General features: G+C 40.4%; 1 protein-coding gene and 1 long non-coding RNA gene across 2 annotated transcripts in view; one reads left to right on the forward strand and one right to left on the reverse strand.

Moving 5' to 3' along the window:
• The window catches only part of COL5A2 (collagen type V alpha 2 chain), a 138263-nt gene that overhangs the window by 55862 nt on the left and 65091 nt on the right, over window positions 1-17310 (forward strand). Inside the window, exons 2-4 of the mRNA XM_072811054.1 lie at window positions 9459-9683; window positions 12250-12263; window positions 16772-16804. Coding sequence (XP_072667155.1) covers window positions 9459-9683; window positions 12250-12263; window positions 16772-16804 — 272 coding nt within the window. The remainder of the gene's footprint in view (window positions 1-9458; window positions 9684-12249; window positions 12264-16771; window positions 16805-17310) is intronic.
• LOC140624312 (uncharacterized) lies at window positions 1905-5266 on the reverse strand. The gene is made up of 2 exons (XR_012023803.1): window positions 4512-5266; window positions 1905-2795 (listed from the first exon to the last, which is right to left on the reverse strand). It is a non-coding gene; the product is annotated as an uncharacterized lncRNA (long non-coding RNA).

Genomic DNA, 17310 nt, shown 5'->3' on the forward strand with positions numbered 1-17310 from the left:
TTTCAAACCTCTTACGTGGAATTCTGCAAACCTAGTATTGTACACAAATGACTTGCTACCTTAAGTAATCTGTGGAACAGATATAAATGGATTTGCTAGGAATAAAATAAATGCACTTCTAACACAGGCATTTGATTCCTTATTTTCTCCTGTGTTCTAAATCATAAACTTGCACCCATGGACAAAATTCAGGGTCTTTCAATGTAGACATTATACAATATAGCTATGTTTGATATTCTAAAATTCCAAGCCCACATAAGCCAGAATTCTGTACCTAAATTTGAAAAGTGGTAATAAATTTGGCTTTGCTGAATTTCCAAATGGTTATGGAACTAGACTTGGAAAAATGCATTTATACTTCATCGCAGCATGGCCAGACTTAGTCATGGGACAGCTGGTTCCTCCCGTGTCTCTCTGCACCAGTTCCTGGCCTCTGCACGGGTGGCTGGCTCCTCTACGATGAGCTGGACTTCCACTCCTCTCTAAGGCACCTACCTATGGGGGCACTAGGAGGTTTAGAAACAAGAGTGCTGTTGTTTTACCCTCAGGCAAGAGAAGAGATGGCAAAAAAAAAAAAAAAAAAAAAGGAAAAAAAAAGAAAAAAAAAAGAAAGAAAGAAAAAGAAAATACGAGTAATGAGTGAGAGGAAGTGCCTGTATGCCTTCAGATCCATCCTGGCCAGTTGGCAGAGAAAAGGAGTCCATTGCCAATTACCAGCAATGAGCCAGGAGTGACAATATTATACAACTTGGAAGTTAGTTTCTGGAAGAAACCTCTTTGGATCTTAGTTTTTTTCACTCAAAGAAAAAGGAAAAACAGGGAACAGAAAGAAGAAAAACTAAAAATGTAAAACAGAAGGGAAATAAATAAATAACAGAACTTGAATCCTAGAACTCTTGATTTTCCTTACCTCCAGCCTACATCAAGTGCCCCTCCTAAGTATTTCCATCCTACCCAGTTTTGCCTCTAGTTTGTACTTAAAGAATGGTGTTCTCACACTGTTCCTGGACTGCTTCCCACACAGAGGGAGTGAGCCCCTTAAGAAGGGGAAGGTATTTGTTATATTTCATTATATTACCTCTTTATTCCCAATGTTTGGCAGAGTAACAGATAAATAATATCTGTTGTCTAAGTTACATTGTCAAAATGCATTTCTTCTGTTATTTTGAGATTTGCTTCGAGAGTAAGTACATTTGCTTTATCATTTGAAAGCATTCTCAATGTCAGAGATATTGGAAGCCTCAAACATGGAAGACCAAAACCCACACAGGGATCTTGTCACTGTGGCCCTGACGTAAGACAGCTGTATCAAGAGAACTCATTGGAGGGTGTTTGTGGGTTTCTACTCTCCCACTGATAGTATTCAGACTGTCCTAGAGTCTTTATTACCAAATAGGACCCTGAAGGGCAGTCAAATAGGTGATCGGTCTGCTCTTAAGATAATTCAGTGTCACTGGGATTTGTATTCTCTTCACTCCTGGCTTACTCGAAGTCTGCTTTTATAAACATACGCCCCTGCCCCCAATGATTGCTTTTGTTTTAGAATCTAGAAAACTCTCAGGTTGATGTTCCCGAGGCTTAGTTCTAGTTAAAGTAAATAGCATTAGGCAAAGACCTTTCAAAGCACAGAGGAAGATTTCCAGAATTGTTTATAAAATTTCAGTGTGTATGCAAATTTTCCAGAATGTACTATTGGAATACATGTATATGCAAACTTATTTTTCTCCTACAAGAAAGTTTCATTACCTTTTGCAGTTTTTGTGCATTTTGATTGTTTTTGGCAAGGAAGCTGAACTCCAAATGTCTCATTTCATGATCCACAGTGTACTCTTGTATTAGACAAGTATTTGGTAAAATTTGCTGTATAAATAAATATTGACTGACTGGATTAAATAATGCCTCCATTCCATTTGTCAGGTTGACTAATTTATTTAGATTAACTTTAACAACAGTTTAAGTCAAACTTATTTGTAATATCCTAGAATACCTCATTTCACCTAAAAGTAAAAGCTCATATTTTATTTCTTCTTATATAATAATAGGCAGAAATACTGAGGCCCATTTTTCATGTACCAAGTAAACAACCTGGTTGCTCTTGTCTTTTTGTCCAACCTAAATTTTACACCCACAGGTTAGCAAATGTTCTACATCCTTCTGTGATTTCAATACCTGCTAGCCACTGTGAGCACAAAGTAAGTGTTCCATAGCTATTTGGGATTGAATAAATAATTCAAAGTTTTTGAAAACCCTAAATCTTCCTATAGATACTTTAATAATGAGTGCTCTCTTCTTTTACATATATTCATAGCCACTATGTTTTTAGAAATTAACATATGAATTAAAAAACAGTGATAAAATTCAGTTTAAACAAAACCAAAAGGAATAATTTTGAATAGCTGTAAGTAACGTAAAGCTTCTTAAATTTAATAAAGCTTGTCATGCTCGTATTACTTCTACAAAAGGGTGTTTAATTTGGTCTCCATTCATGTACTTATTAAAGGAAATAACTTCTCAAAAGCACATAGATTTACGGGTCAAAATCATGGGTTCCATTTTTTGGTATTTTTCCTATCCCATCCTATGATAAGGAAATATCCCTAGTTGAATTCTGTGGCTTGCTAAAGAAACTTGCGAATCTTCCTTCTCAGTGTAGTAAAGGTATATAGGGAGAAAAAATTATCCTGTTGGTTGATCTCAGTCTCCTTCCTCTCTCCCTGTCCTTTGTCCTCCTCTCTTTCTTCCTCCTCCTCTTCCTTCTTTCTTTGCTTTTTGCTTTTCTTGTCTGTTGTTCCCCCCTACAAACACAGAAATTTCCAAATGAATAGTTTGGTTGTGCAAATAGAAAGTTATTAATATAACTTTTCAGTAAAGGTCTAGTTTCTGTTTCTTCTCCGGAACATTTCTATGGCATTTGGCTGGTGTTAAGATTCGGTGCATATTGGGGCTTGATCTCAAAACTGCAATAAATAAGGTGGCAGGTGTACAATCCTGGATGTGCATTATAGGAGGTAAAGTGAACGTGAAGATGAAGGGATGGATTTAGATTCTGAAATAATGGCTTTCGTCTTATTTTAAGTAATCTATTACCTGCCAAGTGATTGGCAGTGATTAGGGAATGCCAGAAAGAAGGGTAAAATCCATTTTCATTTCTGTTCTTTGGTGAAATCCCCTCCTAATTTGTAATTGCCACAAAATAGACATAAATCTAGGTAGATCAGGACAAAAGTGGGTATTATTATTAGTTCAAGTCTGTAAATATACCCATGTAGATAAAATTAGAAATGGTGCCTTCAGGATGAAAGCAGTCGGGCTCCCTTCCTGCAGAAGTGAACTCCCAAGGGAACAGTGCAGAGACACCACTTTAGGTCCCCCTTACACACTTCAAGTTTTTTAGGATTCCTAATAGTAAAATGAGTGGAACCAAAGAGCCATTGAGAACTGTGGAATGTTTAGTTGATTATAAAAGAAATTTTAGTCTTGTCAGGGCAAGAGCAGTGAGTAAAGAAGAATTCAATTAAGAATAAAGTAGAAGAAATAAACTGACTACGATGTCTGGATTTTGTCTAGAAGCCTGAATATTCCTCTTTCAGGGACTACAAGAAAAGAAAGCATAATTTAGCTGCAAAGAAATCATAAGATACTGAGTTGAAATCATTCTAAAACTGTTTCATCATATAGAGTATTTAATTTTATACCCATCTTTTGGTTTTGAGTGTAGTGGACACGTCGTCACACTTGTTTCAGTTGTACGTCATAGTGATTCAACACCTCTAGACCTTGTGCTATGCTCACCTCAAGTAGAGCTACCATCTGTCACTCACCTGAGAATATTCTCTTAAAATATATAAAGACAACTCTTTTTAGTTATAAAAATGAATAAATGTCTATGTCCTCTTCAGGACATAATATCTGGAATGAATAACATTAAAAATGACATTCCCACAAGGCCACATATTTAAAATCCCTGTAGTTATGGCCCACATTTGAATAGTAGTGAAAAATGAGGCTCTTAAAAAATTGTATAATATGCCCCGGATAAGAGCAAGTAATTTTATATATCCAATATGGTCTAGGTCTCTTCCTGATATTCTTATAATTGAATGTTCAGCAAGTGCATTCATCAAATACTTGTTGAGCATCTGCTTGATCCTGACACTATTAAAAGACACTGAGATATCTGGACAAACCAGAATAAATTATAACTGTCCTTCGGAAGCTATTGTCCTATCATGGGGAGACCAACAATAAACATGAATACAACAATATAGTAGAGTTCAAAGTGACAGGTATTAGATTAAAAGGAAAAAAAGCACAGTGACTGGAGGATTGAGAGTGACGAGTGTGAGAGTGTGTGTTGTGTGTGTGTGTGTGTGTGGCGATTTTCAGGTTTTCTGTCAGATGGTTAGAGTAGGTTTAAGGCAACAGGTGGCCTGTGAGCTAAGACTTGAAGGAACTGACAGAAATCTGGAATGCAGGCACCGACTATTGCTCAGAATTTGCTGCTTACTTACCTCCGGGATGTATAAAAGCCACGACACCACCCATCTGACAGGAAAATAGGCGGGTTTTCGGTTCTCCTTTACTTCAAACAGTGTCGCGCCGCAGAGAGCCGAGGTGGGCCCGCTTCATTCGGAGCCTTCGGTCCGGCCTGCGCGGGCGGACGCGCCTGGGGAAGGGCCCTGGGCTTGCTGCAGGGGTCGCCACGGAGATCTCCGCATCCGGTAGGCGGCGGGCTCGGCTTCAGCGGCGTCTACAGCTATTCACAGTTGGAGCCGCGTTTTCGGAGAAAAGAAACATCTGTGTCAAATGCATTAGCAGCCTGCGAGGCGCTTTTCCAGACACAATCGTCCGGGAGCGTTGCATGGGCGTCGTGCGTAATTTTAGCTTCACATTTTGGCCGCGATCCTTCAGATTTCCCAAGGATACATGGAAAGCAACTTAAGTAGTGCCTAACGTGAGAGATTTTCCTTTTTATTTTTTTTCCATTTTAACTGAAGCGAAAACAGCAGTTTTACCACGTAAGTGCGAAGCGTCTGCGCAGACTGAGAAGCGCGCGTGGCTGCCCGGGGACCGCGTGTGGCCGCAGCGCGCTCGGGGGCTCCGGCTCCGGCTCCGCCGCGGTGCCGCGGCCTCGTCCTCTCTTGAGCGCGAGGCCCTTCCTCAAGCCCGTCGTTACGCGGCCTCGGAGCACACAGGGCGGCTGTCCCCGGTGACGCGGGACCGGGACCGGGACGGCAGCCTGAAGGCCCCGGGGCAGGCCGCGCATGCGCCACCGACCCTGCGGCGCTCCGCGTCGAGCTGCCGACCCGCCCCCAGGCTTCCTGCGCACCCGGCGGCTGCGAGGCGGGGTCAGGCGGGGTCAGGCGGGGTCGCTCGAGGGTCCCCGAGCACCCTGCCCGCCTCGTCTCTTCCCCGGCGGACGGACAGGGCCCAGGAGCAGAGCAAGGCGGCAGCGCCGTGGAGCCTTCTGAGCCTGGAAAGGCCCGGATGTGCGGGGCGGCGGGGCCGGGGTGGGGGGACCGCGGAGGCGCCCCGAGCGCGCGGCTTCACACCCGCAGCCAGACGGGCCCCGGCCCGGGGGGGGGCCAGGCCAGCGGGCCAGGGAGGCCGGGCGCCGCCCTCCGTCGGGAGCGTCCGGGGCATGACGTCGCGGGCACGCGGAGGCCTGCGCACGGGGTCCCGGTGACCTGATCGCCCCCGTGCAAGACGCGGCTCCGGGGACGTGGAGGGCGCCCGTGTGCGCTGGGCTCCGTCCCCGCAGGGCCGCTTACCCCCGCAGCGCCGTCCACGCCGCCGTCGTCCCCGCCGTGACGTCATCCCCACGCCGCCGTCGTCCCCACGCCGCCGTAGCCCGCGGCTCCTCAGGACACAAGGCTGAGGACCCCCGGCGGAGGGGCCTGGTCGCCAGCCGCGCGCGTCCAGCCCAGACGAGCTCCGGCCGAGCGCTTGTGAGCGACAGACGCGCGGTTCCGGCGCCGCGTGGGCGCCCCTGCCCCGCGAGGAAGGCGCCCCTAGGAGCGACGGGGACGCCCGGGCCGCGAGGAAGGCGCCCAGCCCCGTCCGCCCCAGGACCGCGTGGCCCGACGTGGCCGAGGGGAGGTTCTCCCGCGTCCGTGAGGAGGGAGCGGCTGCTGGGGCGCGAGCCTCCCGGGACCCCGCGCTCCCGAGGCTGCCCCGGGCGCAGGAGGCCAGGCCGCGCCGGGAACCCCCCGCGCCTCTGGCCTGCGCCCCGGGGGCGCCGTGTCCGCCTCCCCGGCCGCCGGCGCCCGCGCTGGGTCTCGCCGTCTGTCGGGACGCGTCCGTCTGTCCGTCCGCCCGCCGCGGGGGGGCCGTGTCCTTGGGGGGGCGCTCGGGGCCGCGGCCGGGGTCCACGCGGGGGACGGTGTGGCCTCCATCCTGACCCCGAAGGAGCCGCGGAAAGCGGGAGAACGTCCGCCAGACGCACGCGGGGCCGCACGGCCTCTTGGTTTTCCCGCGTATTTCTTTCTCTTTCTTTTTCTCTCTCTTTCTTTCTCTTCCTTCCTCCCTTCCTCTCTCTCTTCCTTTCTCTCTCCTCTCCTCTCCTTTCTTTTCCTTCCTTTCTTTTCCTTCCTTTCTCTTCTTTCTTTCTTTCTTTCTTTCTTTCTTTCTTTCTTTCTTTCTTTCTTTCTTTCTTTCTTTCTTTTTCTTTCTTTCTTTCTTTCTTTCTTCTTTCTTTCTTTTTCTTCTTTTCTTTTTTCTTTTTTTTCTTTCTTCCTTCCTTCCTTCCTTTCCTTCCTTTCCTTCCTTTCTTTCCTTTCTTTCCTTATTTATTCATGAGAGACAGAGAGGGAGAGGCAGGCTCTGTGCGGGGAGCCCCACGCGGGCCTCGATCCGGGGCCCCGGCGTCACGCCCCGGGTGTGCAGGGAGCAGCAGCCCCGGGACTCCGTGGACCTGCTTTAAGGCCAGTGGCGCTCGGTGTCTCCGTTGGGGTGTTTCTCCCTCAGCCACAACTTAAGGAACAGGGTGACCCTTCGTCTTTGCGTAACCAAACCGTCGGTGCACTGTAGGCTAAGCCCGTGCTTGCGGCGTTGTGTGCAGATGTTTACCGCGGAGCTTCGCTGTTTCAAACTGATTTTTCATCTAAAAGCAAACAGCTATTTGGCGTACAGGCTTCTTAACTTATTTCACGGCACGTTGAGACGTGGGTTCCATGCCTGCCTGGCTTCGAGCTCCCGGAATAGGACCCCCCGCGCACACAGTCCGTGTTGTGCTGCGATGAACCTCGCTGTTGAAGTGGATGCACGGGAGAAGCCCAGTGCCTTGGCATCTTCCTGGGCATGGCTGCGCCACACGGCTGTGTGGAAGGACCAGATCTGCGAAGCCCGGGGCAGGCAGAATGTTGGCCAACCAGAGCTTTTAGACTGAGGAACATGGGGAAAGGCTCAGTGGCTTTATCCTGAACTGAGATTTTTACCTGTAGTTCTGCGTTGGGTATACTTATGTGGCAGATGGTGAATTCTTTCTACCCTGATACTTGTACAGTGGCAGGGAGTTGCTACACTTATTGTGGGCATTTCACAGTGTATGTGATTCTCAGATCACTAGGTTGCACGCTTAAAAATATAATAGTGTATGTCAACTATACTTCAAGTAAACAAAGAAAAATATAATTTTTTTTAAAGATTATTTATTCATAGAGAGAGAGAGAGAGGCAGAGACACAGGCAGAGGGAGAAGCAGGCCTCAGGCAGAGAGCCTGACGTGGGACTGGATCCCGGGTCTCCAGGATCAGGCCCTGGGCTGAAGGCGGCACTAAATCGCTGAGCCACCCAGGCTGCCCTAAATTCTTTTATAAACTAATCACAAATGCATTTTTTTTTTAAATCTTTAGCTTTACTTTTGTAGGGTACAAAGTCAGGGCCAGGGCATGTAAGTTCATGAACCATGATTTAGATTCATTCATTCATTCACTCATTCATATCTGTCCTTTGAACAACTGCTTGTGGAATGTTGGCTCTCTGCAAGGTATGGAGTCAAACTTTAGAAATACCACGATGAACAAGAAAAACTAGCCCTTATCTTCATGGAATTTACTGGCTAGTGAAGGAGATAAGAAAATAAAAATAGTAAACTGATACTACTTGTGGTAGATTTGATTAGCGCAGTGATTTTTGCCTATTTGTTCACATTTTATTTATTTATTTATTTATTTATTTATTTATTTATTTATTTAGTGTTGACATTTTAGAACTGGTTAATTAGCTGGTGTAGAAAACGAGATGGATGGATGGATGGATGGATGGACGAGTTCTGTGAGTCACACCAGTTGGATAAAGAAAGTCTACTCTTGTAGAGCGGGCAGAGAATTGTGGGGGCAAGTGACAAGCAAACCATAATAGTGACTTCGAATAAGTAGTTTGGAGGGTTCTAAAGAAATTAAGTAAGCAAGGATGATATGATCCACATTGTGTTTCAAGGTACTATAGTTTTTTTTTTCTTAAAAGTCACAAAATTAAAGAGGTTTTATATATGTAAGTGTGTGTGTGTTTTATAGTAATTGTCTAACAATCGTTATTGTTTTGTGTATAAATATGTGCATATTTTTTCCAAATCTGCATTACATTTTTATTTAAATGTAGAAAAGTATTTGGCAGATGCAATAGCTTATACTGTTGTGGTCATGACTTTCCTGAACTAATTTTGGTGCAAAGATAATGCTTTGCTTTTCCTTTGTGGTTTACTAAGCACCTTTAGTTTAGCAAATATATTCCATGAAATGAGACACTGTTATCCTTTCCTACCTTATGTTTAGAACTAATTTTTAAAACCCCACACACTGTTTTAAAAGTGTTTCTTTATGGTAAAAGAATATATATCATCTTCTCTTGTTGTGGGATCCACTAAAGTTTCTAATGAGCTGAAAATCACAACAAGACTCACCAGACCTGGAAATGATATATTCCCTTGTGATCCATCCTTTCAAGTGTTGTTTTTTTTTTTTTTAAGATTTATTTATTTATTCATGATAGAGAGAGAGAGAGGCTCCATGCTGGGAGCCTGACGAGGGACTCCAGGATCACGCCCTGGGCCAAAGGCAGGCGCTAAACCGCTGAGCCACCCAGGGATCCCCCCAAGTGGTTTTTTGAATCTCTTCTTACTGACTTTCCTATGTTTGGTTATTTAAACCTTCACAAATGAAATCTTTGGGAAGGATTACCTGATTAAGTATGTCTACTTTGAATCACTTTTTTTCCTTCCCCTGTCAAGCTAGAATACAAATATTATAGTCATTTCATTGTGAATTACATATTTCTCAATATGAAAGGACGAATGAAGTAAGTTCCTCCATGTTTTGCCTCCTTGGTGGGTTACTGCTTAGCCTAAAACTTTTTGAACCCACAGGATGACTCGCCTTCTTAAATATTTCCCAGATTCCAAAATTTCAGAAGATTACTGACCTCCTTGTCCCTCTCTCCCTCTTTTTCTTCTTATTCTAGAAGGATATGGTGAAGAAATCGCCTGCACTCAGAATGGTCAGATGTACTTAAACAGAGACATTTGGAAACCTGCCCCTTGCCAGATCTGTGTCTGTGACAATGGAGCCATCCTCTGTGACAAGATACAGTGCCAGGATGTCCTTGAATGTGCTGACCCTGTAACTCCCCCTGGAGAATGCTGTCCTGTCTGCCCACATACAACTGGAGGTAGCAATACCAACTTTGGTAAGAATGCTCAAGGCCAACTCAGAGTTGATCCAGTGACTCATCTTTATAATTGCAGTGGTTTTTGCTCTCAGAATTCAGCAACCAAAAAGAATAATTAAACCACTAGTCAATGGTGTTTGGGGTTAATGGTTTTGTTCACCCACTTTATCTAACACTAGGGAGAGGAGAGAATAATTTCCTGTTCTCTTAAAAACCAGGGGAATTTTGGGCTGAATTTTGTGTGGTTATGTCTAATTTAAGTTAAGAATTTCTTGTAGTCATTTTCCATGGTTCTTTGTTACCCTGCCCATGCTGGATGCCTCCAAAATATTTGTTGGTATTCTGTGAGGTCATTTATTGTCTAAGAGGAGATCTAGAAAGCCCATTTGTCTTCTCTGGAGCCAAGTTTGCTCTTGGGAATGGAATAATTATTTCTAATATAATTTAATGCCAGAGCACCCTCTGTTACATTAGTTCATAAATGCAGAATGTTTTTAATGATGGCTCAGAAAGACAAGAGAATGAGATGGATTTCCTGGAGAAAAGAATGATATAAATTGCTGGTTTTTAAACCTTTTTTTGAGACAAATGTCAACGTTTAATATAGACTATGTATTTGAATACATGTGTTAAAGAGACATATAAGAGGAACAAGTTCATTTTTATGTTTTAATGAACCAGGTAAGATTAATATTAAACTATTATTTGTTTCAGCAGTCATGAATGTTTTTGTAGCGCATGCATTGTTGTCAAGAGAGCGTTAAGGCTTTATTCCCCCAGCCCAAAATTCCATTGCAAATAACCATAAATACAATGAAGAATTCAACTGTATTTTCATGGAAGCACTAGATAGTAATTTACCAATTCTCCTCTTGGATATCATTCAAGAGTAATGGTGTGCCTTGAATAAATACGTAAACTCTAGTTTTAGGAATGTAAGCAGAAACATATAATAGGAAGAGTTAAAACTATGACACCTAAGGGCTACCCAAAGCTGATGCAACCTACAAAGAAGCTCTGGGAAAAAAGCAAAATTAAACCTGTGTGGATAAGTGAATAGTATGTTGGGACAGTGGGGGCAAATAAAAAAATAAAAAAAAACAACAAGTGACCTTTTGCAATAGCTGGGTTTGTGAAGTCCATTTTGTTCCAAAATGAATAATAAAAATAGAGCTAGCAACAATGTTGATGGCAAAGATAATCTAAGAAAAAAGGGAAGGTGTTAGCTACATTTACAAAATTAAGAACACACTGGTAAATATATTACCACAGAACTGATAAAAATTATGACCATTTTACCACAAACTAAATAAAACTTAGTGGAGTTTATTAAGAAAGGCCTACATTAGAAATATAAAATAATTAACAATGAGGAAAGAAGCAGAGGGAAAACCAAAAACCATCATGGGGAAATGAAAATGACAGAGGAAGAAGCGCAGGAAAAATCAATATTGCCATTAAAAGAAAAAATTATCTTAACAGATCTATGAAAAAAGAGTACTTTTCTTTGTATTTGAAATAAAGATATTTGGCAAAAATAAATATTCTTGATAAAGATGCTCAATAACTTAGTACCAAATGATATTTCATTAACCCAGTAAAATATGTACATCTCAGCTTAAAAGCTTCATTATGTTTAGTACTAGAATTATTTTCTCTAAACTCAGAGATAGATTATGAATATCCATTATGACAACTACAGTTTAATATTATTGAATATACCTGAACAAAAAATTAGATAAAAAAAGAAATTAGAAGTATAAAAATTAGAAGAGAGGAGGTAAAATGATTTGTTGCAGAAAATATAACTGTGTACTTATAAAACTTAAAGGGAAAGTAGTTTTTTACTAAATAATTTAGTAAGATGCTGCAGTGTGAAATTAACAAACAAATTAACAGATTTACTATATACCAGCAATCAGCCCATAGAATAAATAATGGGAATAAAAAATATCTTATTTATAATAGCAACAGAATAAAATGGCTAAGAATAAACAATGTGAAATGTATAAGATCTACCTGAAAAAAATGGTTACCAAGTCAGATGACAACTCTAAAAAATGGAATGTCCCATTATGTTTTTGGTTAGGAAGACTCGTAATAGAAAAATCAGTAATAGTGGCCCCCTCCAGGGGATTGAAATGTGGGAAATAGGGGAAAGGGACAGGATAGAAGGATTTTTTTTCACTCTATAATTGTGTATCTTTAACGTATTTTGGGTTTTTAGGTATACAATTGAATAACCTCAAAAAAGTATAAAAAACAAAAAATATATTGAAGATTATTCATGACAAATTTAGTAGCTAATTTTATAATTTAATGAACTTTAAATGCTATATGAATGGTGTGAAGAATATTTGAATAATGTCAGAGTTTTCCAAAGAGATGTAATACTTTGCCTGTTACCAAAATATTGACCTAAAACAACTTTTGAGTTATCCCTACTGTTAATAGGGAAACCTGTTTAAGTTACATTCTGACATCCCAAAAACCTATTACTGAAAATAAGTATTTAGGAGATTCTCATTAACTGTTTCTTCTTAAAATAACATATTTAACATATTTATTCTTCCCTTTCTTACAGGTAGAGGAAGAAAGGTAAGTTTTACTTCGTATGGTTTTATTTTCAATACTGTCCACTCAGGACTGTGCTTTATGGTATTTGAAAGTCTTTTGTAAAGTACAAATTACCATACAAATATAAATATTTGAGCTACTTCACTTATAGATTACAGCTGCCTCTGTTTTATTCACTTTGTTAATTTTTGTTTATAGATGTTTCTTCTAGAAAGTTGTAAATCCCTTAGGGATTGAGACTGTGCCACATTAACCTTTGAATTACTTGCATTTATTGGGGTGCCACGGTGGCTCAGTCAGTTAAGCAATTGACTCTTGATTTCAGCTCACATCAGAGTCTCATGGTTGTGAGATGGAACCCGTGTGGGGCTTCACACTGGGTGTGGATCCTTATTAAGATTCTCCCTCTCACGCTGCCCTCCCCCCCAAAAAAAAACCCCAAAACCCCCAAATTACTTGCATTTATCACTGTGCTTAGTATATACCTTACACATATTAGAAGTTCAGTAATTGCTTAATTGAAGAAAGGATGGATGGAAAGAAGGAAGAAAGAGTGGGTGGGTGGGTGATGGTTGTATTTCAGTGGGGTTGTGGCCTCTCTTCTCTTGGTTCAGAAGTGAATATTCACTCAAAAGAAGTAATTGAACACTTTATCAAACACATAATCAGCTTCTCTTCTTTCCTCTTCCCCTACCTTAAGGAGCCTAAAATCTAGTCCCAGAAACAAGCCTTACATTCAAGAGGATGATGGTACAATTTAGCCAGAATCCTAAATATAACTGCCAATTTGGCCACTTCTCACCTGCATGTGGGTAATCTCTCCGAGTGAAGAGAGTTCCATTCCCTTGGCATTGTTCTCCGTTTTCTAGTTAATTCAAAAACAGTGGCATTTGCTTCAGTATTATCCAGATGGGATGGGCTTGGGGATCAGGAATGGAAATGGGCAGTCATCCTGAATTTCATGGCAGATTTGAGGCAGATGACCACTGACTTTAAGTTGTCTTAATTTTGCATACGGTGGAACTTCATTAAGGTGATAATCAGAGCATCAGATAAAGCAAAGCTATACCCTCATATTAAATGAAATGATGCTATCCTGGCTACTTCTACAGTTTTTGGTTAAAAGGGCAATACCATAAATTGTCTTATTTGGAATAAATATCAGTGAAGCTATTTAGATTTGGATATATGTCAAAAGAGTAGGTCTACAGATACCAGCCCATGTTTTATTTATATCTGAAATTAAACCTGAACTTTTCTAAAGGCAGTGTGGGACAGTTGGGGGAAGGACATGCTTAAAACAGCTGCCAACTTACCACATCCTATTATGTGCTACCATCGTCATGACTCGGTCATTTACTATCAGGTGCCGTCAGAACTATCAGAGCAGGGTACTGTAATAAAAATGTATTTTGTGCCTTGTTTATATGAATATTGATTTTATTTGTAATTCATTCGTTCATTCATGTCAACCTCCTAATAGTTACTGAGCCTTTGTTAAATCCCTGTATGAGGCAAATGATACAGATGATGCAATGGTGGGAAAAAACACTGTGACCGTCTCCACAGTAACGCCATCCTGTAAAAGTGGTGAGACATGTCCATGTGGCTTTAAGTGATGAGTAACAGACAAGAAGCAAAATTAAACTGTAATTCTCATCAGGTCTCAGATTTGGATCTCTGAATCAGATATGAGTATTTGAATTTTATGTTTCCCAGTGAGTACGAAAATCAAATTTGGCAGATGTTAGACAAATGATAATTCCATGTAAATTAATTTATTTATAGCCCATATTTTAAAAAGCAACAAATACTTACATTTGTGGCTTCTTTCCAAAATAAGAATCCTCATTGAATCATTAGAAACATTTATTATCAGAACCTGATAATGGATCACTCAATCCCCACATCAGGTATTGTGGAAAAATGAAAGTTCATAATGAGATATCAGAAACCTTACAATTTAGCTGACAAAGATACCAGCGAGTTCCATTCTCCTAAGCACAAAGAGCAAAGGCTGCATTTTAATTGCTGGTCTCTTAAAATGGAGATTTCCCGACCATTCTTAGTTGACTATTCCATTTTTCTCTTTTTGATTGAAATAATTTCTCTTCACTTTTTACTTGTTTTTCTAGATTTGTTCCAGAAAAGAACTTTTTTTTTTTTTTTTCTCCCAGCATTATTCTCATAAAGTCCTTTCGGTATTGGGTGCAGATTTATCTACCCTTTCTAAACAATTCAAATTCTTTCAGCATCTCAAAAAAAAGCTCTTACAGCTCTTAAAAGGTTAATTTTTTTTGATACTTTCAAGTTATTTTACAAATAGGAAGGGTCAGGCTGGAAGTTAGGAGACTTGGAAGTGCAGAAATAAGCCTGCTCTGTTTTCCTGCCCGTGTGTGATGATCCTCTTCTTCTAGACTGTAGGTTGTCTTTAGTCTCTTGTGTCCCACCTTGGACCTGCTCACGTAGCGCTCCAATCTGCTTCTGTAGAGCTATTTCTCACTGCCAGATTCTCTATTCCCGACTTCCTAACCTTAGCATTACAATCACCAGGTGCCTTCAGGATGTTACTCTGCCATAGAATCCATTATTAAGACCATTAGGATTGTAAAGTATTTTTTAAATTTCACCTTATAAAATTTTGTCAGATATGAGATACAACTGGAAGGATATAATTGAATTGTACCTTTCGGGAGTATGCTTAGGTGATCTAGATGAAAAACCTGATATTAAGGGATCTCTGGGTGGCTCAGCGGTTTAGCGCCTGCCTTCAGCCCAGGGCACGATCCTGGAGTCCCGAGGTCAAGTCCTGCGTCAGGCTCCTGGCATGGAGCCTGCTTCTCCCTCTGCCTGTCTCCTCTCTCTCTAGCTCTAGCTCTAGCTCTAGCTCTAGCTCTAGCTCTAGCTCTAGCTCTAGCTCTATCATGAATAAATAAAATCTTTAAAAAAAAAACCTGAAATTACATATGATCTTTAACCCACAACTTCACTTTCTAGAGATACATCACAAGGTATTAACTAGAGATACTACACATATATTTATAACAAGGATATTCATTGTGCTGTTTTTTTACTTGTGAAAATGAAACTATAAGTAAAATACGGAGGCATTGATGAGGTACACCAAGTTCAGGTACATGCTGGGAAACTAAGAATACCAGCATGTTAAAAGTGGTTGTCTCCTGGGTGTGGAAATGTTGTTTCTTTTGTAAATTTCCTCTATTTTTAAAATTCCTCATTAACCCATATTATTTTTATGATCAGATAAAAGAGCAATGTATGTGAAAAGAGAAATAAAACTCATTACTCTCACTTTTTCTACATTTTGGATATCATTCTTCATGTATTCATACTCTTCAGTTGCCCAGTAAAAAGCATTATTAATGGAAATTAATATATTCAAGAATTTATTGAGGATTTCTGTGTGTCAAACTAAGGATGTAAAGTAGACTTGATCAGGACCTTGGTGGGACCAAAATCTGTTGAAAGACAAATTCCCAAATAATTAATGCATGTAAATATATGGTAAAATAGAGGTATATAAAGGTACAATTCATCCAATATTATCTATGTACTTGAAATCATGCTATGAGAACACAGTTTTTCAGAAACTGAAGTTCTGAGAATCCCATCTACAGCTGTTGCATTTGCTACATCTATCATAAAAGCCAATTAAACTGCCTGATGTTATATCCTTTAAGTCATTTTTGTTTCTGGTGTTATTTTTCTTTTCTAATTCAGTTAATATTTTTTCTAGATTTACCTCAGATAATGAGAATTGTCTAACCAATGTTATAATGTTATTTCCTTCTTTTTTTCTTTCTTTTGAAGATAAGCAAACTTATCTCGTTATTTCTCCAATTCTTCCATGAGTTTTAAAAAAGGTGGCAAGGGTTTTAGAAATGGCTGGCACCTGTAAATTACTAAAGACTGGGTGACGTGTAATAGGAATGTGAAAATTCAAACGTATCCAAATATTGGATTTTCTTTAGAGTTTTCCATCTTTGGATAGATTTCCTATGGTACTTTGATTTTACAACTTTTCAACACAGCTATCCTGGTCTAGTCAGTTACTAGGCTTATTCAATATAAAAACTAAAGCAAAGTAACTTGATGCTTTTCACACATTGGATGGATATTTTTGTGTCTTTCAGATGAGAAGTAATTTTTTTTATCAGCAATATCTGACTACTGTAAATATTGTTTCTTTTTTTAAAAATATTTTGTTTGAGAGAGAGAGGAGTGAGGGGGAATGCATACGAGGAGAGCAGAAGCAGAGGGAGGGGCAGAGAAACTGGGAGAAGCAGACTCCTCGCTGAGCAGGGAGCCTGACTGGGCCTTGATCCCAGGATCCTGGGGTTGTGACCTGAGCTGAAGGCAGGTGCTTAACCAACTGAGCCACCCAGGAGCCCATATTTTACATTTTTTATACAGAAATTCCCAGTGTTGATATGGAATATTTTAGTATGACATGATTATGCTCAACAAGCTATTATATTTTGATAATTGAACTTTTTTTTGCTTCATAGGGACAAAAAGGAGAACCAGGATTAGTGCCTGTTGTAAGTATACATAAATATTATTTTCATGTGTCTTTAATAAACTTAGTTATAGCACAGTTATAGATTATTGCTTATATACATACCCTCATAGAAAGAGACATCAGTTTTTTTATAACCAAGTTTTAGTATAAGATAAGCAAGCCAAAAGAGATTAATTCTTTAATATAATATTTAAGGCTTATTTATTACAATATTCTTGACTTTATTGTCCCATGACTGAAAGTGAAAGTCAGGGTCTTACAAAGTTAAGCATATTCTATATGGATGTAAAGGGATACTTAAGATCTATATTTTTATAGTATAAATTGCAATGTAATCCAAATAGAAAGGCATTATTTAATGTTCCGCACTTCTGGAAATATATCTTGCCATTATCCTAATTGAAATTCCATACTGTATAAGAGTTACTTAGACTTGTACACGATCAAAAAGTATATTCTTAAGGAGGATGAAAATTCTTCAACCACCAGTCTCCTAGATCTCAAAGGAGTTGTCATCACTCTGTC

The sequence above is a fragment of the Canis lupus genome, chromosome 34, assembly GCF_048164855.1.
Source record: "Canis lupus baileyi chromosome 34, mCanLup2.hap1, whole genome shotgun sequence".
Lineage (NCBI taxonomy): Eukaryota > Metazoa > Chordata > Mammalia > Carnivora > Canidae > Canis > Canis lupus.